Source organism: Pygoscelis adeliae, unplaced genomic scaffold, assembly GCF_000699105.1.
Source record: "Pygoscelis adeliae isolate BGI_AS28 unplaced genomic scaffold, ASM69910v1 Scaffold71, whole genome shotgun sequence".
NCBI lineage: Eukaryota > Metazoa > Chordata > Aves > Sphenisciformes > Spheniscidae > Pygoscelis > Pygoscelis adeliae.
Genome location: NW_008824356.1, coordinates 941,513 through 967,074, shown reverse-complemented (window position 1 = coordinate 967,074; position 25,562 = coordinate 941,513). Strand labels below are relative to the sequence as shown.

The following is a 25,562-nucleotide window of genomic DNA, read 5'->3' as shown; positions in this document are numbered from 1 at the left end:
TCAAATAGGCGGTAGAATGCCAATTTTAGAACTAATCCCAGATTCACAGAACAAGTGAGGTCTGAACGGACCTCAGGAGGTTATCTGTCTGGTCCATCTTGCTGCTCAAAGCAGGACCAACTTCGAGCAGGTTACTCACAGTCTTGCCCAGCTGAGTTCCGAATATCTTCCAAAAAAGAGATTCTAGAATCTCTCTGGGCAACCTGTTCTGATGTGTGATTGCTTTCACTGTAAAAAAAAACCAAACAAACAACCCGCCCACCCCTCACATTTCTTATTATATAGTGCAACTTGCATTCATTACCTCTTGTGCTATCACTATGCACATCCAGGAAGCATCTACCTTCATCTTTTCTGTACCTATCCATTAGGTAGTTGAAGACACAGTTCATATCTCCCTTTAACCTTCTCAAAACAAACAAAAAAAGGGCTCAGTGTCTCTTCACATATTACATGCTTCATCCCCCTTATCACCTTGATGGCTCCTTGCTGGAGAATATATATGCAAGGTAGCATGTACCATCAGAAGTTAAGCAATTGTACATATATCTGCAAAAGACATCTAGGTTCTTATGAATATCAGTTGTGGTGAAAGCCAGTGATACATTTACATTGATCTTAGGCATTCTTAACAGATTTTATATCATTGACACATACACATACTTTGGGAACCTGAAATACAAAATATATTGTGCTCAACAGAAGAAAATGTATAATAAATTTATTTCATAAATGTGAAAAAGTATCAAAGGAAGAAACTTAGATTTACTTGGAAGTTGTAAATACTAGTCTTTGTATTTCTGTGCATCTCTCAAGAAGTGATAACCCACTACAGTGCTGAACACTGCACAAACACAGAATGAAATTTCCATGGCCCCAAAAATGTAAGGCAAAAGACAGTATGTGGACACAAACAGAAGCCGAAGGACAACTCTTAGTAAACCATAATAATCAATCAGGCAGACAGCTCAGCATGTAGTACCTAACTAACTTACTGACAATGTTCTTGTTGGGTATTGCTTCCAAATCAAATACACATCATTCCTTCTAATTTCAAATGTTTTCCCCTAGTTTCTCCATTGTTCTGTTTGTAAGAAATTTATTTAGACACACAGGCAAACAATATGGTACAAAACTGAAAATTTATATGCTTAAGAATTTATAAGATTTAACACAGCGTGTTATAAACACACATGATAAATGAGATCGGACTGATGTCTACAGACACGATATACTGAATATTCTGCTGTGTAGAACATGCACAGTAAAACAGACAATGGCAGCGTGGTAGCTATTTTACCAGGTATAAATACATTTGCTCTCAATACCTTATCTATTTTCTTGTCTTCCCAAGTGCAGCATTAACATATACCTAAAATAAACCACATTTAAAGAAAAATTGTCCCCGAATCCACATATGCAACCTCTCAGATTTAAATGGTGAAAAGGAGAATACCAGTAACTACATATACACTTCTCAAACAGTAGCAACTGCACATAATAATTTACTAACTAATGTATGTCAAACAAAAATAGTATTGAACATCTATAATCTCCTCCGTAGAGATGGGCCACTTCAGGCAATGATCAAAAACCCACAACAATATAGCCTCCGTAGCCTTTGCTCTCCAAGAATTAAATATTACTACTGTTTCCAAGTTAATCTAATCCCAAATCTTTACACATAAATTTTTACTGTTCCATTCACTCCACTGTTGCTTTTATGGCAGCTTTTTCATGGAGGCTCTTGAAATATTCCAGGACCTCACAACTCACAGTCTGCTCACTATTTCAAAGACAATTTATCCATCTGTCTGCATCTTCCCTATTCCCAACAACACATGATACTCTACAACTACTCATGTATGATAACTAAGCATCAGAGAATTATGCTACAAAAAAGGTTTGAATACATATATGTATATACACACATACACAGTCTACTATATAAATACTACCACCATTACCTCTGGCAAGTGCTGGTTTTGAAGCAGTTCTCTTAGTAGAGGACAGCTTCAGAAGGAAAGTAGCACACAAAATCTCCATCTCTAGCCAAACTCTCAAAATTACATACAACTAATAACTGCATAAGCTGAGTTAAATTTTTTTTTTAAAGGACAAGAGTGGATCTTCAGACTACAGTCCTATTCAGCTTTGGGTTGAGCTAATAAAATAATTTTGATCATTCTTCTGCTGAATTTATGGTTTTCAACATGAATCTACAGGGCTTACAGCACATGCTTCGAAGTGCAAGGCCCCATTTCCTTTTGCTCACGTGCAACTGCTCTGCATTGGAAATTCTACATAATTTGCTTCCCTGTATTCTTTCCTTTCCAATTATATCCCTCCCAATGAAACTTTTATTTTAATTTTCTTTCAATACATACCTTTTATAAAGCAGAGGCACTAAAGTGGTGCTAAAAGAAGCAGCAAGAAAGAAGTGGAGGAATTACAATTAGATAATAAGAAGAGTACTTTAGAGACTCATTAGAATTGAGCCACCCCAGGAAAAGTTTCATCATCTTTCTGGGAAAATGTGTTCATCCTTATCAGGTACATCTAAGGAACCTTTAGAGCTCACAATACACTTAACAGCACTGAGGCTCTTCTTCTTAGCCGTACTACACCAAGGAGGCTGCCAATGCACAAAATGTTCTTGATACTCTAGAGGAGCATGATAAGGAAGAAATACAAGAGTCTTGCCATGTAAGATCTGACTAGCCTGCAAAAACATAGGTTAAAATGTCATGTCGGGGTAAGAAATCCTGTTAAGGATGTTAATCAACCAGAGATCCCTGCCTTGAGAGCAGATTTTTGGGCTAGTTCCAAGGGGACTGTTTGCACTTAACAGAATTGCTAACATCTATAATCCATGTTGTGTAAGTAATGCTTGCTTCTAATACTGATAGAACTTTATCTATTGATATGACAAAGATACAAGGAGAACACTACATGCTGAAATATGCACTTGTATTTTACCTGTAGACCCACTTTTTTATTTTATTTTTTTCAATAGAAAAGCTGACTTGTCCACTGCATAGTCAATTTTTTTCCTTCTCTGCTGGTATTTCAACTTGATAACACATGTAGACTAAGACAGAGTTCAAGATCAGAGAAACCAACACTTACTATCCTTCATATTAGAAGTTTTACTGATTACTGCCTAAACAAGAAACCCCCTCCGTTTGTATTGCTGCTATGACTATAGCAGCTATTAAATTGGCAGCCAACACAGTGCCACTTCCTCTGCCCCAACCTTCTGGCAGAACAATCGCCACGATATACTTCAGGACATACAGCAGCTAGTCTTGCTGCCCCTGGATCAGTTCAGGATTGAGCCTGCACCCTTCTAACTGCTCCTCTGCCACTGAACTGTCAAGATATCCTCAGACAGAAACGAGAATGGTGCTAGAAAACTTACCATACAGACTGTACGGGACAGTGGTCATGACCATTTAAAAGCCCTGTTGCAAAAGCAGTTTAAACCAGCAAACAAGTTTTGCTTGCCTTTTTTTTTTTAATAATCTTTATATTTCTAAGGTTCTTAGCTGTCTACTTGATACTTATTTCAACAGAGCTTTTCAGACACATTATTGTTGAAGTACAGGCTTTAGGTAACTCTCAAAAAAAAATTTGTATCTTTACTGTACTTACCCTAAAGGTTAATCAGAAGTCACTCCCACAACAAATACACAAAGATGATGCATTTTGAGGTAGCTTGTTTGATCTGAATCAAGTACCGTCGCACCGAGTCAAGACACACACAGAGTAAAGGGACAAGTGCTGAATGGGACTATACTAAAAAGTAGGCAGCTTCTGAAGTGTATGTTAAGTGAAAACTGAATAGAAAAAGCCTAGTGCTACAGATGACACTGGAGAACTATCAAAACTTCCTTACCTGGTCTTTAACAATATCCTCAGAGAAAAGAACTGTCTTTTAAAAAACTCAAATAAACAAAAAAAATGCTCTCTTCTATCTCACCTACAGGCAAGCAAGACTCAAAGAAGCGTTAACAGAGGTGAAAGAATTTTTAAATGAAGATAACTGTGGCAGGGAAATAGGAACAGTTAAAATCCAGATAAGAGAAAGATCACCCTGCAGTATGAACAGGTCTACAGTACATCTAATTATATGAACGAACAAGTCACTTCTCAGCCACAACGAAACTTTGGATAATTTCAAGGCATGTAAACTAGAGGTATATTTAGCTGAAAGAGTTATGAATACGTTTATATAGAATCAAATGTTCCATTACTGTTTGTAATTCACTTTCACTACAGGTGAAAAATCATTTCCTTATGTATTTCTTGTTCTTCCAATAACTTATCTTCATCCCTTTCCTTCTTTTCTATTGAGCAATACTTTTAATAAAATTAGGACACATTATGGAATCAATATGCTATATATTTTCATTTATATACTAATTCGATACACATTCATCAATAGATATGTAATGTATGTAATATAGTATAGTAAACTGTTAACTCTATTTTGTATTCTAAGGCACACTTCCTTCAAACTCTGTTTAAGGAAAATTATATGATGTGTCCCCGAAAACCGTCCTTGTTCCTGAGATATGGATTACCAGAGAAACACCAAGCACTGATTTTGGTCTTCAGTATTATTGCCTGCTACCTACCAGTCCAACACCATACAACACACAAGAACAAAGGTAGCTTCTCAGACTAGACTCGTGGCAAAAGGAGAGCCTGGATTTAAAAGGTGGTGTTTTATCTGAAAAACAATGTACATCCTGGCCATACGCAAGTAGAAGTGAAAAGAGACAAAAACGAGGTTGGACTCTGGACTGTGCTGAAAAGCCATTCATCCACCAAAGAAGTAAAACCAGAGAAGGACAAATTTACACATATTACAAAGAGTGAAGCTACATGCAGTAAGTATATAAATATATATATTATGTGCTTTCTTAACAAATGTATTTTCCAAAGTAAGAATTCCAGAAATTTAAATAAGTTGCAAGTGTAAGAGAAGCATTTAAATACTCATTACAGGCACAGACCACCAATCACAAGTCAAGAAGTTAATGAGTTAACAAGTCCCCGTTAACGAATTTGGAAACTAGGCCCTTCGATGCTTTATTGGAGTATCTGAAGCATGATAAACTCTGGAAAACAGATTTGTTCATATGGAAAAAACCAAACAAGCGTCCAAAGTTATTTACAGAGTGAACGCATAGTTGATGCTCTTAAAACAAACAAAAAACCCTCCACCATCTAAAAATAAACACCATTATAAAATACCACCAGTGTTTTTAATGCAGAAGTCTGGGAACCTCTGTGTTTTCTATCCGGCTGACTTCATTATTTTAAGAACTTAATATTTTATCAGCTTGTCTGAAAGCACACAAGCTCCTTACACTTACACTTACGTTATACTATAAATCTAGATTAGGGTACTACTTTAAATGGTTTATATGTAGCCATACAGGTAAAGCAGCTATTTCTCAAGAACATGGTTTTAGAAAGTTAAATACAAGCAGAAGTATTTTACTCTTGCAAGCAACTTTATCCTGTCAAACAAAAGGTAATAGCTAAGACCAACCAGAACAGATAAAGAGAAAACAAAGAAAAATTTCAAAGCCCCCAACAGATCACACAACTGTTTCTAATGTAAAATGAAATTATAGTATCTTTAAAAACATCATCGCATGCTGTGGTCCTCTCTTGTTCAGACGTCCAAAGCTATAACACTATTGGTTCTACAGTTAACCCCTTCTTGAGGCTGACTAGTAACTATGTCAGAAGGGAGAATACAGTTTTTAAAACCAAAATAGCATGTGTTAGTCTGGAAAATGTATTTGTTATTTTCTAAAATCCACCTGTACATCAGATAGAACCTGCTGGTTCTCCCTGTGATCTGTAAGCTTCTTTCTTCAAAAGAGGAGATGCAAACAACTTTCTCCAGCACAGATTTAAGACTACCATGGTTGTCATGCAGAAGCAAAATGCTTGTGGGGAAAAGAAATTTAGCTGTAAAGCCTTCCTCTTTCAGAATTCAGGTTCCACTGTCAGGGAAATCACTGATGCCCCGAACATTAATGGACTCTGTCTCCTTCCTACAGCATGATCTGCCAGCATGTAACTGCTTCATCGGTTGCTAGGGAGCAACAAGCTCATTACATGGCATCGTCCGCACCCTCCAGAAGGATGCTGGCACATGCTTCCCATCTGGGGATACTACTGATTGAAGTAACGGCACTGGAGTGCCTGCCACTTCAGTCTCCCAGGGTGAAGTACACCAATACAGCAGGTGCTAACTTTAGCTCCACCTCCGAGGTTTTAGGCTGTAGTCTTTGTGAGCCTGGCCAATGCAATGCAACACACAAAGAGGTCAGAACAGCCTTCCACAGCTATTGGCATGGATAGCCCGTATTTTTAAAGGCCAAATCTAGACAAAGATGTCCTTCCTGAAATTTTGGCAGACACATGGCTTTTCTGACTAGGGCAATGATTGCTGCTATTCTAAAGTCTGTGTCAGAGGAGAAATCAGTAAAAATGGAAAAAGGCTGAAAAAAATCTTCTTTTCAGTCATTAAGGGAGCACAAGATTTGGAGGCATTTACAGAATACATACAGAAACCTAGTGATCTCCAAGCTGTATACATTAAATCCCTGGAATGGATGTCAGCTGTGAACAATCTGGGCCACTTCAAAGTCTAAACGTCCAACCTTAATGCATTTTTTTAGCTGTTTGTCTCATTAGAACTTCACAGATCTATTCACAATAAGAGGGGGGGAAAAAAAAAATCTGTCAAGAAATAAAAAAGCCACACAGCTTCTGTGTGCCAGGAAATTTATTAACTATCAACCTATCTGCATTACACAGAGATGGTATCTAATGGTTTTCATGTACCTGTCATACATCAAACGCCATCCAAGAATTCTTAGTGCTGGTGATTAACAAGCACATAAGGGAATACAGCTGTAGATATGCATAGACACCTATACATTCAAATCCTTAGGCAACTTCAAAATGCCTTTTTTTTTTTTAACAATTGCATAAAGAAACATAAAAAGGAATGAGAAGGAAGGCAAATTGGGATGATTCACCCATCAAATGCATGGAACAACAGGTCTATTTGAAGGGGATAAACACAAAAAGTGTCAACTTTCCCTCTTACCTGAAGTTAAGATTAAATTCTTAAGAATTTAAGACCACCAAAATACAAAAAAGCTCACCACCAATACATGAAATAATATCATGGACACTCATGTATCAGTTAAATGCATTTTAAAATAACCAATTAGTTTGAAACACAAATATGTACCCTCAGTCCTTACCTGTCTCAACAGCTTCTCAACAGCTGACATTACCATGAGCCCTCTCCACACAACTGGGGCAGTCTCTTCTATCAAGAAACCCATAGACATGCTGAAACAACAAAGCAAAAAGTTAAGCTTTCCAGCACAATACCAAGTACATCTGTAAAGAAGTTTGAGTTAAATTAAAACATATGCTTACCATGCGATTCCATAGTTCTTAAGGGGCCTCATTAGATTTTCTAAAACAGAAGCAAACAAGGGTTTGGTTTTTTTTGAGGGGGGGAGTTGGTTTTGGGTTTTGTTTTTAGTTTTTTTAAGGGAAAAAAGCTTACGCAATTTTTTTTTCCTTTTAAGAGCAGTTTTCCCTCTCTGTTAAAAGCATTTATCTATTCCCTCCCCATCCTTCCATATATGTATACATTTATCTATTCTACCCAAGAACCTGGCCCCACTTTTTCTTAGGTTGATACATTTTACTGATACCATTCATTTTTTGCCAGAATAACAATGCATTTGCCCATAATATAATGTTACTTTGTGCTGCTGAAACTGACTTCATCTATTCATATGAAAACTCCATGCTCCGAGGCATAAATCCCCTATTAGGCAGCCTTCTACTTCTGCAATACTTCGCTAAATGCCAAGTCATTTATATCAGAATAAAATCAAAAGTCCTACAGCATGATGGGATTTTAATTTTTTTTTTTTTTTTTAAACTATGCTATTCACTGATCTCATGAATCGGAGGATCGTTCCTATTAACACACCAGAGTTTTGGGGAATTCTTCTTGTATTAAGTGTGCTTTGGAACCCCAGAGGAGAGGTACCAAATAAAGCCACCCCTAAACTACATCCTGTCAACAGCTCCAGGTAAGAAGTCCTGGATTTCTTCAGACTGGCAGAAGTCTGCAGGACTTCTAAAATTTCTGTAGGAACAAAAGATGCTTATTTGAACGTTGCAGAGGTAATGTCCTTGTCATGCTCCACATTCCTATGCTTTCCAGTCTGAAGAAAAAAAAAGGGGGGGGGGGGAATATTGTAATTGTTCTGCTGGCAAAGGGGCAAGCAAGCAGAAAGTAAACACAAAACAAGAGTGCATTCAAAACAGAACCTCACAAAAGCCAAAAACTCCTCTTTATAGTCTCCGCCATCTAAATCTACAGCTTATCTCAAAATGGTGCACATGCACACACACACAAAAGAACAAAAGGAATTTTATTTGGTCTAGCTGGTTTATTTTAAGAGCGTGCATAGGCAGGAACAAGCAGAAAACAGAAAGAATACTTTAAGCAATAAAAAATATAATACAATACATATTTTGACAGAAACCTTTGATGCACCCAAAGTAAAATATATATAGATAGTAAAATAAAAACAATGTGAATATAATGCAGTGCTTTCAAAGCTGAACTCCAAATTCAGACAAAATAACACCCAAAAGCACGCAAATTAAACAGCTAAACTCTACAGATGAAAGCTTTCAAGCAATCAAGTAAGTGGGCATACAAGCCATATAATTTTGTAGAAAATAAATTGGATGTTTTGGTTTACAAATCAAAAAGAACAAAATAGGAAGCTAAAATCACTTGCATGACTATTGCGTTCAGGAATGAGTACGGAACTACTATTGGAAAAGAGATGGGGTTGGACTGATGCACTGCACCAATGTAATAAAACTCTTCTCTACTTGCGCAGCTCTCTTCAGTGGTTAGTCAGGGATTATTTTGGTGGCATTCTACTGTCTAACCACATTTCTAGGAATCACAGTCTTACTTCTCCCCCCTGCAGTAAGATAGTTTTGTTATGAAGAGGTTGATGATGTTTGAACTTCAGCCTAGAGCCAACTCTAAGCACTGCTTTAGTGTCCTTGTAAACAACGTATGTACTGCCACAAGTTATAATACTGTTAGAATTCTTGAGAAATATGACTACATATTTACCTATGAGAGGGTTTTAAAGAAAGAAACAGGAAAAAAGTACCTGCAACAGCATATATCACTGCAGATTCAAGGTCTGCTTCATTTTTACCATGGAACAGGAACAATTTTAAGAAAAAACAAAAGAAAACAAAATGGGGAGGCCAATCCTTGACTGCTCGGCACATGAGGACCAGGAACCGGAGGGTAAGGAGAATGGGAAAGATGCATTTATTCTGAGAAAGCTCACCAAAATACTATGCCACTTCTCAGTTCAATCCAAGTGCTCTACAGTATGTCAGTCAAATATCCAGAAGCTAACTTCTCAATATCCACTACCTGCATGGACAGTTTCTTCCATATAGAGCCCAGGTAGACATACTAATCTCACAGAACAGACACACCTTTAGAGATCTCCCTCTCCTTCACCTCAGTGGGTAAAACAGGAGAGTTGCTGTGAGTACACAAACACTGACCTACAGAGTAGCCAAAGGGGCCTCTCTATTGTTAAAACATGTTCACTGTTTATTTCTCAACGGTAGAGTTTCATTTTATGAAAACTGGATCTTATTTTCTTTGGTTAACAACAAGGACTATAAACTGCTCCGACCACCAAGACTTAATCAAATTTATACAATGCACAAGAACAATTCACAACCTGCTGTATATTCTGGCTATTATGTTCTGCATATTCTCAAAGTAATACAAAATACTGAAGAGCACCCAAATGTTTGCCTACTGCTAAAAAGCATTCTTAAGACTATCTCAAATCTGAAGCGCTTCAGTGGGCTCTGGTAATCACCCTTGTCTCATCAAAAGCAACAGGCATTCCTCCTCCTTCGCCCTGGGTCTCATGAAGATTTTCTAAAATGTAACATGTAAAGAAGATTTAGCTTAATGAGATCTCAGTAACACCTCTGATTTCCATTGCTTTCAGAGTAGAGTTAACACTTCCTTCTCTGTTAGCCTACCATACAGCTCCAAAAATCCAACACAACAAAACAGATTTCTTAAAATTGCAATGCACAAGCAATACGTGCCACCTATGGTAAGAGATCAATAAAATATCCTTGTTTACAACTTTTCAGTAAGCTTGATGGCCCTAATTAAAAGGGTGCTGTGTTTTCTCCGAACATACAAAATCAGATCAATAAGATAACAGAGCACCAATGAAATGTCAATAAAATGCCTTTTCCAGTAGGATACAAGTAGGGCACTGGAAAAGGCAGACACATGCAAATTCATGACAGCATTACAGCAGATTGCTGATTAAGAGTTTTAGGACTGGTCTGAAGGCTGGACTGTTACGTGGGGAAGAATGATGCAGAAGCCATTAAGATGGATCTTCTGCACTTTGTCATTTTGAGTTTTTTTAAACTTTTTTCCCCAGAAAAATCAAGCCTTGCAGACTATCCTGACAAGGTAACTGAGTTACTCCATTCTTTTTCTCTAGAAAGCCCAGCATAGCTGTTCAATGGTGGCCATAGGTTAATGCAGCACAGAAAGTATGTACAGAGCCATATATATGGTTTTGGCTGGGACAGAGTTAAATTTCTTCAGAGTAGCTTGCATGGTGCTATGTTTTAGATTTGTGATGAAAACAGTGATAATAACAGAGATATTTTAGTTATTACTGAGTAGTGCTTACAGAGAGTCAAGGCCTTTTCTGCTTCTCACAGCACCCCACCAGCGAGTAGGCTGGGGCTGCACAAAAGGCTGGGAGGGGACACAGCCAGGACAGCTGACTCCAACTGACCAAAGGGATATTCCACACTATATGATGCCATGCTCAGCATATAAAGCCAGGGGAAAGAAGGAAGGGGGAACGTTCAGAGTGATGGCATTTTGTCTTCCCAAGTAACCGTTACACGTGATGGAGCCCTGCTTTCCTGGAGATGGCTGAACACCTACCGGCCAATGGGAAGCGGTGAATGAATTCCTTGTTTTGCTTTACTTATTAAACTGTCTTTATCTCAACCTCTCTCCCCCATCCTGCCTGGGGGGAGTGAGCGAGCAGTTGTGTGGTGCTTAGTTGCCAGCTGGGGTTAAACCACAAGGAGATATTTCAATTCTTGGCTTAGTTTTCAGAAGAGATCTGCTGACTGATACATTAGAGCAAGCAAAGGCTTACATTCAGTCTTACCTCATCAGGTAAGTAAAGATCGTTATTCCAGAAGATTGTGATGTTATACTACACGTCCTTAGGAGGCATCATGCTGTTTAAGAAAAGCAAAAGGTAGCTTATAATTATTAAACGTGAGTATAGTGGATCATGCAACACCCTAGCAAATCTATTTTGAGCTCACTGACTGAGCAAGCACTAACGCAGAGGAGCCGCTCAGAGTTTTCAAGTGTCTGAAATAAGGGGTAGGTTGGGGTTTTTTACCATTTCAAAGGCAAAAAAAAATACCCAAACATGAGATGAGAACAGTAGAAGCTCAGATTTTCCTCCCTGTTAAAAGATTTCCTATTGTACTCATCTATTTTTGGAACTTACCACTATAATGGAAGATCAGAGACTTCCTAGAATGATAACTAATTATTTTACTTAATGTTTGTCTTCAAAAAAATCTTAATAGTGGAATTCACCTGTCTGTCCTAACTGGATTTTGGTCATCAAGCAGGAAAGTGTGGCTTTTAAGTTGTTCTAAGATGGGACATAAATAGCTAAATCTATCAAAAAGTAGAACAATTGTACAATTTTCTAGTTAAAAACATCCTACTGACCTCTGCATGCAGATTTCCAAATGTTTCCAAAGACATTACCAATGCAGAAGTGTTTGCCAGCACAGACACCACTGCAAGCTCCAGGCTATGCTCTGAATGCATCTGTTTCCCGATTCTTAATTTTTATACAAGTCCTGTTTCCGTAACACCCATGCAGCCAAAATGAACCTTTTAACCTAACAACATGCTTCTGAGGTGGGGAATTATTATCTCATATTACAGATGAAGGAATCAAGACCTGGACTGTGAAACTTGCTCTAGGTTATTCAAGAATCCTGTGGATTTGGAGACCTATGCTGTGCTCCCCCAAGGTCTGATGCTCTAACAGAGCCATGGCTCCACTTACAGCATCTCCAATGTTGGAAAGCATGTAATGCACAACTGATAAACGTCTAGGAGATTTAAACAGTTTAGGTGCATTGCTGAAGTTACATATTTTCCCTTGAAACTCCCAAATATATCTGAAAGAATTAAAATTTTAAAAAGCAAACTGAGGCATAAACAGTGTACAACGGAAAAAGCTGTAGGAAATTACACTACATATTGTCTATAATACCTAAGTCTCTGAATAACATTTTAGCATCTCATGTTTAAGCATTAAAGCAACAGCTTTAAAAGTGTATTTCTGACTAGCTCGTAAGTTTAAGTATTCCTTCATCTTTCATAGTATGTTATTTAAATAAAACCCATACTTTAACTCCTCTGCATACATTTATCAAAACTTCAGCAAGTTGATACTTCTTCATAGTTTATACAAAAGCTAAAGGTTCTGCCGCTGTTCGCACAGCTCATCATTAGCTGAGGTTTTCATGACAAATTGTTATTTTCCACCTCCTCACATCTCAGTGTCATCTCACTGCCTAAGACACAGGAGGAGTACGGCACAACAAAACACACAGCCACCATTCTAGTCAGCGAGAGACACTGCAGAATAGCCTGTGGATTCCAGCGCATTAAACAAGATTATCTAAGACAAACTCAATTAATGTGCCATACAGACAGACAAGCTGAAACAGATTTTCAGCGTGGTCGCTTGTAAAATCTCAAAAATTTTTGCATCATCTGTTTTTTAATTGTGTACAATTTCATGCTGCAGTGACTACAGAATACTCTATCACAATCTAAGTTAGGACTCCAGCTTACACAGCACCTTCTGTTAATCACAGTAAACAGTAATCCTCATACGGCTGTCACTATGTAAAAGTATAAGGAACTTATTTGCTCTTTATTTTGAAAGTCACCTCCCACGATCAACGTTCTGTAATGGGAGGATCCAGATTCCAGTCAAGGACACAAAGGCTTCAGACTATATATGGTTTCCAGCAACAGGAGGGAGGAAGAAAAGGGGGAAGCGGAGAAGGGGTCACAGGACAGGAAGAGTAACAAAAAGGTTGGGCTTTACTGGTATAAATATAGATGTCTCCTGCCACTCTGGATGCCTTAGGGAGCTGAGATTTGTACAGGGCTAGCAGATTTGACAGAGGGCATACGGGAGAGCCATACATTCCGAAGGGGCAGCTAGATGCCACACACCATACTCCAGCGTGTTTAAAGCAGTACTAGTTTCCTAAGCAAAAGCAAGTGAATTCCACCCATAGTGCAGTAAAGGGAAAAGAAATGCGGCGGAGGGGAGGGCTACAAATAGCAACAGGGCCCCAGGGTGTCCTGCAATAAAACACAGAGACACCAACTTATGCCAGAGGGGAGACGATGCTGTCACCAAAAGAAGGTTAGTCAGAGTCACAAATTTTAAATCATTGTTTTAACTGTAATCATTGTTTTAACTGCTTATGCCAGAAGCCCAGAATATTCTATGGCAAGTGACAGACTAATAGAGACTTCAAGCTTGATTTCACACTGTGTTATAAGTTTATTTGCAGGATTGCCCCAGAAATACTGCAATTTGTATTTTAAGCTTGAAGAGCTCCACACGAGAAAGGTTGTGATTTCCCATTACACCCCGCACTAACAATGTTACCTAACCATGAAGACATCACAAATACTTAAACCAAAGCAAACTAGCAATGAGACTCAAAGAGCATTATTCAATGCTCACAGTTCAACCTTAAGAAACAAATGCATAAAGAAACACAACTTTTTCCAAAAGATTTGCTTCTCATATTTAGTCAGTCTACCAACCCCAATACCCAAGCAGGTTTTCCACTTTTTTTTCCTCCTGATAAGACTGCAGAGGAAACAAAGCTCTGTAAAAGCCTTTTCATTAACAGAACTGTTTCGCAGATATGACTTCATCAGTCCTACCTAAAAGCAAAAGAACTAATTGCTTGCTGGAAGACTACACTTCAAAAGCAAGCCTGGCACAAGTAAACAGCACAGTGATTTAGTCATATCTTTGTTACATTTTAAAGCACTGCTGACTTTTTAGGTTTAGAATAGTAACACAGGACTAGTTTTAAGTATCTTGCCATTACCTTCCATCTCAAATGTCTTCCTTACAATTGCTAAAATAACCCACATTTTGAAAAGCCCTCAGATCCCCATGGAGACAAAAAAGTTTATTTATAGTGGATCAAAAGCTTTATTAGCCTAATTTGGGTGGGTTCTTTTAGTTCATTATACCCACGAGGAATGAAGCAGACTAATACAACGTTCAGTTCAAGGCTTCTGTCCTGACACACAAAACCTCTGGGAAGGCTCACGTTATCTGAAGCACTGACTTGCTTCTGTGAGAGGGGGACTGCCTGGCCACATAACAGTGTGACAGGCAACAGTCAAGCACAACAGGGAGAAGCAGGAACCCGAGGGGCAGACATTCCCTGCGTGTTACCTTCAATTCAAGATCTAACTTCAAAAAGCATTCCAGTTAACTAGGGACTCAATACATTTGAGTCGACTCAGCCTTTTTAGGTTCAATATTGTAATCAAGACCCAAAAAAAGAAACACAGGTGAAAAGACATGGAAACAAAAACTGCTCAAAGGATTATGTGCAATTTAAAAAAAAAAAAAAAGGCACCTGGACACTGATGACATAGATGAAAACTAGAATAAACTTGTTGATTCTCCACTTAAAAAAAGTGTTTCTGTGTATATTAAATATTCCCTTTTGCATTTCACATGAATCCCCTCATACATCCGTCTGATTTTATTCTAATTTCACCACTTGTAAAGTGAAGTTCGATGTACTTTACAAGATTACGACCATCAACTAAAGCAAAGGAAAAAGATGTTAGCTATTAAACTCTTAACTGTCACTTTTAACCTCTGGTCACTATAGGGAAAGGATTAAAATACATTTTTTCTATTTTTTATGTATTCCACTTCATTTCTTTATTCTGAAAAGCCGCTCCATCGTACTGTAGAGAAGGGGAAGGAAAGAGGGAAAATACAGCAAGAAACCCACAGAGAAAAACACATGAAAGTGAAATTGCAAGGTAAAAATATTAAGAAAATTCAGAACTAGTTACAGTTCTTTAATTTTACTTCTAGCAGAGAAGAGGGATGAAAACATTTATTCCCCTGCAATAAGCAAAAAAGTAAATGTGTTCAGTGTACAAACAAAAAAATGAATCATTTCTTTTGTTTATGTATGTACAATGAAATGTGTATCTATCATGCTACTGTAATAAAACCATTTTGCAATTTAATTCCAATTTGTATAGAAGCTGAACCAGACAAACCATTTGTATATCCAAGAATAAACTTTGATGTAATGAATATTTGCTAGCCATAATCCATATGAAGACATTTATAATTACTGCACTGCAGGATTAACAACATGAAGAGTAATACACTTCTGCTTTCAAGTACTTGAAATGTTTTTTTTCAGGTTACAGTGTTTCAGTAATTTATATTGCAATAGCATTTAGGAAAATTTGATTGCCATTTATCCAAAAAAGACTGCTCTCAGTCAGAGACTTTAATTACTACACTACATTTCTCATCTTATACTTTTTTGCCTTACATTTTTTGTAATTGTAAATATGAATTTACATATAATGAAGAATAACATTTTAAAAAACCTCTAGATGGTTAATTTAGTTTTTTGTGTGGGTTTTTGTGATGTTGTTTTTTTGTTTGTTTTTTTTGTGGGTTTTTTGTTGGTGGTTTTTTTGGTGGGTTTTTTACACAGCAGCTAACAACTTCATGTCTATAAATAATTCTTTGCAGAGTTGGGTATCCTCCACCTCCTTTTCCTTGCAAGTGAAGGTCATCAATTTTTTCCACAAGTGATCTCAACAATAGCTGAATTAATCCACTTTGAGGTTAATTATTACAGGCTTGAGGGCAATAGTCAAGGTCCAGACTAAAATATTTAACACGAGTATTATTCTCATTTTCAACTACCACATCACGTATGAAAGAGCCTCCAAAATATAAACCACAACTAATTACAACATTCTGAATTATTATTTTGTCACATGTAAGACCCATGGGACTACTCTACTTCAGCCATCCAGTTAAACTGGGATGTCTTATCACCAGAAGTAAAACACAGGGTTTCAGTTCAGACTTCTTTCAAAATAGAATCAGTAAAGCATACCATTGGACTATACACAATCTAAAAATCACTTGTTCACAAATCAAGAAGTAACAGCAGTAGCAAATATAACTTTTTTTGAAAGAATCAAATTTAGTTTTTATTTAATTAATCATGATGCAGTTCCCCTGGTAAGGCATGATAAAGATAACTTTGTTTCAGAATACAAGCTGTATATTTAAAATTAAATCCTTATGTCAGATCGAGAAACTTCTTCATGTTTACCTCAGTAACTACCCTACCTATGTAACATTTTCTCTATTTAACTAGTCCGCTCCGAATTTTCTACTTATAACCCTCAAACGGATGGACCGCAATCCCTTGATACAACTATTTCCAACAGACATCTTTAAACAGTCACAACAGATTCTATTTTAAATTATCATTTTCTGCTATGAGATTCTGCTATCACAGTCTAAAGAGTAGCAGACATGTAAATGTGTCCCAGTGAAAAAATGCAAGTGTCCATTTCTGACTTTAGAATTTTATCAGTAATTTCATTTCTATAGCTCCTGCAATATTATTAGACTCAATGGGGCCAGACACAACTACTGCTAGCTTACTCTCAGAAATTACTTTTTATTCCAAATTTTAAAAACAGATGCCCACTACTGATCTTTTGAATGTACTATCTTACTAAGAAATGAAAAAGACACTGAGGATATCATAAAATGGCAACAAAGCTCTGAAATATTAAGAGAGTACTCAACTGTCATAAAGTAAAAAAGCCCACCAAAACCTTCATAATCATTTAAATTAAGTGAAGAAATGTTATATTTATCTGGCAAAATGGCAGCATCTTTTTGCCAATATAATAGCTTTTACTCTCTGCCAACTAGTTGAAATGGTAGATTTTAAAAAAAAAAAAAGAGGGGGGGAAATGTAATTATGCCGTTCACTAAGCCAGAAAACGGCTTTTAAGGAAATTATTTGGGAAAAGAATAGAAGTAACGCTTTTGTTACTTATGCTATAAGCACTGCACTGTGCATATATTGTAGCTGGTGTTAATATTTATTCCATAGTTAGATAATCCTCCATTAGCTAATTAAATTCAGTTGTGAACTTATTAACCAATATTTCCCTGACCATTTAGTTAAAGCATTTTGAATGACACCCTATTAAATGTTAGCAGACTTTCCAATGCACTACAGTTTGCAAAATTAAATTAATGGAGTATCTTCCATTTATACAGACTCTCTCCTCACTAAGAACTCCTAATTCATTTTGAAAACTTAAATTATAGCATAACTATAATAATTTCTATTCAGAAGTAATAATTGTTGCACGGATTTATTCTGTATGGTACCAGGCATCCCTAATCCCTTTTGAACTGCTACATGTGAGAAAAGAAATTGAAATCAAAGAGTGCAAGAGTGCTCAGAACCTCCCAGGATTACTCTACTGATTCATTTTCAAATCCAGGCCTCACACTGAAAACAGCAATAGAATTTAAACATAATTTTCAATTGCTATGCTATTAAAAAAAATTTGTTTTAATTGACTTATTGTTATGTATACATTGTTAATGCACATCTTTATCACAGAATTGCCTGGGTTTACTCAATTACTGTACAAAACAGTATTTGTTCAGAGTTTATGTTTTATTCTTGAAAATGTAGTAAGAAATCAGAAAATAGCACTAAACCTCATTATACCAAAATACAAGGGTCATACATATTTCTATATCTATACATGCATATATACACCTATATATATGCACCATATATATACACTTATGATGGATCACTTCCTTGCAAGCTTATCCTACCTGTCACTCATTAAAGGAATCCTTGAAGTTCACAATTACAGCTTCCTACGCCCTCCAAATTCCTATTTTCGTAATGAAATAATCTTAATGTCAGCTACTTTGCCAGCACTTTCATTGTTATTACTCTACAGCTTCATCAACTCAAGAGTTAAAAGTGCACAGAGAAGCGAATAGAATTCCTGAAATACAAATTCTATCCTGTTATCCTTCATACTGAATTACTACATGAGTTTCTCAGTAGACTTGTGTAATGTGCCAAGCTTTTCAAGTACGCAAATTCATTTTCTGTCAGTTAAAAAATAAAGTATGTTCTTAAATCCTGATAATACTTGCTTGTACATTTCACACAGAAGTAGAAAGAATACATTTCAGCAATCAAAATGTTAGTGCTTACAAGTCAACAGCAGCAATTTCAATTCAGGGAAATCCTCCAATTTCTTTCTATTACATTGAATTCTGTATTTTTAACAACACTCAAAACATGTTAAGACAAAAGCTTATAGTGAATTCTCAGCTGTACACCCAAAATATCTAGAGTCATTGAAATTTATATACAAACAAAATTGAGCTGCCCTAATATCTGACTGAATATACTCTTAAGTTCTAGCATTCCCAGCAAGTTAATTTGTATGACCATATGAAATAGACTAGGCAACTTGCTTCTTATTTGTGCCTCGTGACATGGATTTAAATTTGGTATGGATTGACAAAATACATAACAACTTTGAACTTCTTATACATTTTGCTATCTAATCAATTTTTCAGACAGTGAGGAAAACAAAACAAAACAAAAAAAAAAGGAGAATCAAATTTTTACCTGGTCTCCTTTGGAAAGGAAAAAGTCAACGTCACATAAAAAGGAAAAGAGAAGAGATAAGAAGAACACCGCAACATAGTTCCTTTTGTGTTCATATTGCATAAAGCACCTCAAATGCAAAATTCATAGCAAAAAAATCTGGTATGGAAAACACAGCCTGTATGACATATACCCTCAACAGGGTCCAAAGTACAAGAGAACGCAAGAATACTTCAATTTGTATCAGGAAGTCAAACTCCACTGACGATACACGAGAGTGTTCAGGTATTTATTTCTTACACAACAGAATTAGCCTTTGACTTCAAAAAAATAAAACAGAAGCCCAACAAATAAAACCAAGTACTCTCCTCCTCTCTTAGAAATTAATCTAAATAAAGTCTGTATTTGTAAGCCAGATACTTAGATGTAGAAAGTACTCAATTTGACAGTTGCCTGTATAAGAACATGCAGTGCATCCGTATATGGAAATACGTTACTACTTCTTTATCCAGAGTACAGGATATAAGCATAAGTAGACAGAATTTTAATTATATAAGAAATCCTAAGTTTGTCACTTAATTTTTCAGAGGCTAACATTGCAAGCTCAATAACCACCCTTTAAAAGATATTGGCATTGTTTCATTCTGCACGCTTTATACCAAGTGAGAATGTATAGAACAACCACCACAACAACACCCATACACATGCACAAATTAAGATCAGTTACAAACAGACGTTTTACAACAATAGCAGAGTAGATGTAGAGGGATGGAACACCTCTCCTGTGAAGAAAGGCTGAGAGAGTTGGGGTTGTTCAGCCTAGAGAAGAGAAGGCTTCGGGGAGACCTTATTGCAGCCTTTCAATACTTAAAGGGGGCTTATAAGAAAGATGGGGACAGACTCTTTAGCAGGGCCTGTTACGACAGGACAAGGGGGAATGACTTTAAACTAAAAGAGGGTAGATTCAGACTAGATATAAGGAAGAAATTGTTTACACTGAGGGTGGTGCAACCCTGGCAGAGGTTGCCCCGAGAGGCGGTGGATGCCCCATCCCTGGAAACATTCCAGCGCAGGTTGGACGGGGCTCTGAGCAACCTGATCTAGTTGAAGATGTCCCTGCCCCATGGCAGGGGGGTTGGACTAGATGACCTTTAGAGGTCCCTTCCAACCCAAACTCTTCTATCATTCTATGATAAATAAATAAATAAATATCATGGCATGAAAGGACGTGTAAGAAATATTTAACTTCCCTTTTACCTAGCAATTACTGCCCACAGACATTAATGGGTATTTACAGTTGATTATTTCACTGAAGCCCTTTTACATCCTATTTGAACTGGTACATGTCCTTGATCCCTCCCTGCCAACAAGTATTGCCAGTTTGTACTTTCTTCAGTAGGATCCTAGTACTTTTTGATGTGTAGCCCAGGTGTTACAGTGTGGGACTGTTTTTGTCTGTGGTTATATGTTTGTAATTTTTATAATTACATGCACTTTATTACAGGATGGCAAAACAAAGCATTAAACAAATCCTGCCGCCTCACTGCCCCTACTACCCCAAAAAAAGCACATTCCCTTACACTCAAGTATCACATGAACAGGGTATCAGGATAAAGCCATTCTTCAGTTTCACCCTTGGTTGGCCTGGGTGGAAGTTAATTTTCTGAAAGGTTGTCCTGGTTTCGGCAGGGATAGAGTTAATTTCCTTCCTAGTAGCTGGTACAGTGCTGTCTTTTGGATTTAGGGTGAGAACAATGTTGATAACACACCAATGTGTTAGTTGTTGCTGAGCAGTGCTTACACTAGTCAAGGACTTTCTAGCTTCCCATGCTCTACCGACTGAGAAGGCTGGAGGTGCACAAGAAGCCGGGAGGGGGCACAGCCAGGACAGCTGACCCAAACTGGCCACAGGGATATTCCATACCATGTGACGTCATGCTCAGTATATAAAGCTGGGGGAAGAAGAAGGAAAGGGGGGACATTCAGAGAGATGGCGTTTGTCTTCCCAAGTAACCGTTACGCGTGATGGAGCCCTGCTTTCCTGGAGATGGCTGAACACCTGCCTGCCGGTGGGAAGTAGTGAATGAATTCCTTGTTTTGCTTTGCTTGCGTGCGTGGCTTTTGCTTTCCCTATTAAACTGTCTTTATCTCAACCCATGAGTTTTCTCACTTTTACCCTCCCAATTCTCTCCCCCATCCCACTGGGGGGGAGTGAGCGAGCGGCTGCGTGGTGCTCAGTTGCCAACTGAGGTTAAACCACGACAAAGGTAAACAGACTTGATGCAACCTTTCTACTTTAGGTCTTCCTATTTCTCTCTAGACTCTCCTACCTGAATTTACTTTCCCCCAGACCAGAATCCTTCCTAGCAGAAGGAAAATTAGGAGTTTTGTCTACTATCTTTACCTTGTGGTAGTGAAGTCACCACCACTGCATTCCTAAACACACAACTTCAAATAAAAATGAATCAAGTGGCCTGGCATGTTTGGCTGAAGAGAGACCAAACACAATCATTTCAATGACATTTTATACAAGCTACTGTAATGATCCTTCTCTTATTTCCTAGATTAGTTTTTTTTTTCCTAGACTAGTGGGTTTTATTTTTTAATTTGGAGGTCTTCTGTAGGGGGATCCTATATGTCAAGCTTAAAACCACTGACAATAACCTTCCTTTCCTAGCTACCCTTTCCAGTGTCTCTAGTAATAATCCATGAAACTCCCACGGCCTGTGGACCAAAAAAAAAAAAAAAAAAGAAAACCCTGAATATGCTCATAGTTGTACAAGCTAGCTTTGAAAGCAACCTCATTACTAAAAAAAACAACAAAAAAACCCCAAACACTAAGACTTCATCTTCTGTTTGCGTCCCTTCTGTGCCACACCAAGGAAGCACCAATGAGTGGTCCATGCTCATCCCTGTATAGACGACAGCAAGAAAGATCACTTCCACTTACTTGGTGTTAATTCTGGGTTTCCTTTTAAGTTCATCATCTTTGGAATTGAAGGTCCATATATGTCTGCATCAAGTAAACCAACTTCTTTTGTCTGTGTAAGGAACAAAAAGAAAAGTATTTGTCAAAATGTCTGTCTTCCTTTATGAATTATTAGTTGAGCAAAATTTCATAACTGCCCATGAAAATACAATCTTGATTTTAGACATAAGTTATCACTGTTTTCTTTCTCTCTAAATTGCAATTGAAGCATGAAATATAACATCTCTACAGGTTGAGCAAGATGTCTTCACAAAATCTAGATTCTCAATACACATAATCCTCACTTGCACATTTTCTTACTTACAATGTAGACCACAGACTTTACATTAACAAACATTATAAGCAATGTTCTCTCTACTCCATGTACATTTATGCAGAAATAATATCTTCACTTTTTTTAAAAGATATCAAATTTTATTGTTTAAAAAAATCAAGCCATGTTTGTAAATATATTTGGATTAATATCATTTAAATTATACTAGTGACTACAAGGAATGTGAAAAACATAAAAAACATATTTTTATCTTCCATTTAAGTGGCCAGCGTAAACTTTTGCAGACATCTTGAAAATACTGAAATGCATGTCTCTGAAGCCAATTAAGCAGGCATAACATTTTAATCAAATGCATTTACACAAAAGAAAGCTAAAAAATAAGTTTATTCAACTACATATGGTACATTAGGCAATAAACTTCAAATAAAAATTATTTCAACTATGTAGTCTAGGCTTACAAGATTTCTATATGCTCTTTTATAGATATACATACATATTTTGTGGAAATTAAACTACTTTTCCTACAGATGGCAAGACACACTACCAATTACCAAGTCTGCAAATTAAGCAGTAAAGAGCAAGCCCTTTAAAGTGCTGAACGTCAAGTTTCTCTAATATAAAAAGCTAACTGTATTCAACATTTTGCAAAATTGCAAGCAAGTATGTTTAAGGGCTTGTTTGAAAGGTTAAGGCAGCAATGGGAGCTTTTCCAACAATGCCGAATCAGACTTTCACTGCTAGCGTTTCAAAATGTGTGCTTCATTTTTTGGATGGAGTTTTCGTAATTTGGTATCATATATTAAGCCATTCTATTATCACAGTTTTGATGGGAAAGATGGAGCAGAAGACAAAGGCTCAGTGATAACTATCAAGTTTCTGGTTAGAAGACCACTATAACGAGGCTTCTAATTCAAGTGTACAGCATCTCTACCCTTGAACAGGATTTCTAAACGTGAAGTATGTTCTGTGGCATCACAATCAGTTTGTTTGGGTTTTTTTTAAAACAGAAAAGCAGGTGGATTAAAAACCTAGGTATTCAGGCCACTTCTAAATAAATCTGAAATTCAATTAAGATAAAGAAACTAAATCACAGAAGCCTAGACACCTGAGAAGTAAGACTGACCCTTTTTACTACAACATATATAATAATTTGGGCTGGGGGGTTTGTTTTTCTGCGGGAGTTGCTTTCTTTTTTTCTTCTTCTTCTCTTTTTTTAAGCTGTTGATAGTGAACCCTGAAGACACCCTTAACAGCTGAGCAATTTAAAGTGTCAAATTTACCTAAAACAAGCCAAATGCATCTTAGATTTTACAACTGAGAAGTAAAAAATGCATTACCGTATGTGATCTACTATGCACTTAGAAAAAATTTTACTAAAAAAAATCAACCAAATTTGGGTTTAGTTATTCAATACACTTTCTATTAAACAGAGCAAACCATATGTAATTACATGGATTATTTCATTTACATATTTTGATATTACTTTATAACATCTTGTGAAAGCTATTATAAAAAAAGTTCAGGAGTTACTCTGACAAATTATTCTACTTCTTGCCTACTGTATGAAAGCTGCAATTTCAGAAAGATTGAAAAGCCCCATTTTTATGTTAGACTTCAAAGACATCAACAACAGTATTAGAGCTTCTTTGTTCTTGTACAAAATGCATATTTTAACAGATTAGAAAGATTCGTGACTCAGCCCCTTTATCTGTGTCAGCAGCTAATCGAACCCATCAAAACATCATCTAAGGGCTGTGCCACCTAATTACTTCTCAAACGAAAGTAAATATTTGCAGAAAAACCTACATAGTGTTTTAAACCTGACTGACATCCTTTCCCTCAACTTTTTGAGGGTTTTCCCCCCAACAAGGATCGTGACTATCCATTGACTGACTAACTACAATGATCTTACAACTCACTACAGTTTTGTTTTCAACCTAAAGGGACTGAAGATTTAGGATGATCTAAATTAGTTAGATTGACTTCATGATCTCCTGGGCATAGTCAGATCTTCACCACCACAGGTCCGCTTATTCCTAGGAGTCAGCAGGAGTGTATCTACGAGTGTGCCAAATTTCCTGAAATGAAGAATAAATACATGCACACTGGAGAAAAAATATCCCTCAATTATCTAGCAGGACTTTGCAAATTCAGCTACTACTCCAAATTACAAAGCTGATCTTTGTTTCAAGCTAATACAATAAACCTGACAGTTTCTCAAAAAAATTTACACGCTTCCTCCAGAATAAGATGCCTGTTTCTGAGATGCACTGCTTTTGTTCATGGATATGGTTCAATAAAATGGTTGTCTTCAAACAGGAAAATAATTAACAGATTCCCCAGTTTCTACAACGCTTGTTAATGACAGCACAAGCGTTCCTGTAGGCATGGTGCTTTCTACAGGATTATAGGAGAAAGGTCTTTTGGAAAACCTTTAAGTCACCGGCAGAACCTCACTAAAGACAGCCTAAGATAGATTGGTGGTTTGTTTTTTTTTTTTTCCACCAAGCAATTCAACATGTTAGATAGAAAGAGTTCACACTGCCTAACAGTAGCAGCTTATACAGAAAGCACTGTCCCGCTAAGCTAAGGTTTTGAGTTTTGTTTCTCCCAACTACCCCTGCATTTGCAGTACATAAGCATCCCTAGAGTACTAATAATAACCCTTTACTCAAGGTTTACTTATCTTGGAAAAGCATTATGGCAGCTACCAAGGGATCTTTTAAGACAGGCACAGCACAGTCCAGATCATCTCTTCCAGCATTTTCAATGTTTTAAATCCCCAAGAGATGAAATAATGTGTATACATCTGGATGCTAAGACATGAAACTGTTAATCAGAATTACCAACACCAGATACTTCTCATGCTGAGTGAAGCTTAATCCAGATGCATGAGTTACAATAATAAAAAAAAATAAATTTTGATAAATGGTGTTTTCATCCATATAACCCACACCTCATAAAAATCAGCACATCTTTCAAAGTACTGCTATATGAAAACAAATCCTGAAGAATATGCATAACATCAGACAAGGCTAAAAAGAACATCTGGGCAGAAGGAATATATTACAGGGGATCACAAGCAGGGCCAAGAAAACTTAAAAAAAAAAGAAAAAAGCTCTAGGATTCCTCTGACATTATTTTCATATGCATATACATTTCATACCGATGTGGAATCTTTTTTTTCTTAAGTAATATTAGGGTTATGCAGACAGAAATGCAGCAGTCAAAGCACACCCAAGCATGTCAAAGTGCCCCTGCTTCTAAGTGTTTTTCAGAGCACAGCACATACCACTGCTACAGCCACCC

At 37.0% G+C, this 25,562-nt stretch overlaps 1 protein-coding gene across 1 annotated transcript in view; it reads right to left on the bottom strand.

Moving 5' to 3' along the window:
* The window catches only part of NUBPL (nucleotide binding protein-like), an 88,342-nt gene that overhangs the window by 49,176 nt on the left and 13,604 nt on the right, over positions 1-25,562 (bottom strand). The window contains exons 2-4 of the mRNA XM_009319361.1: positions 21,941-22,031; positions 7,483-7,522; positions 7,302-7,392 (exon numbers count right to left, since the gene is read on the bottom strand). Coding sequence (XP_009317636.1) covers positions 7,302-7,392; positions 7,483-7,522; positions 21,941-21,977 — 168 coding nt within the window. The 5' untranslated portion in view covers positions 21,978-22,031. The remainder of the gene's footprint in view (positions 1-7,301; positions 7,393-7,482; positions 7,523-21,940; positions 22,032-25,562) is intronic.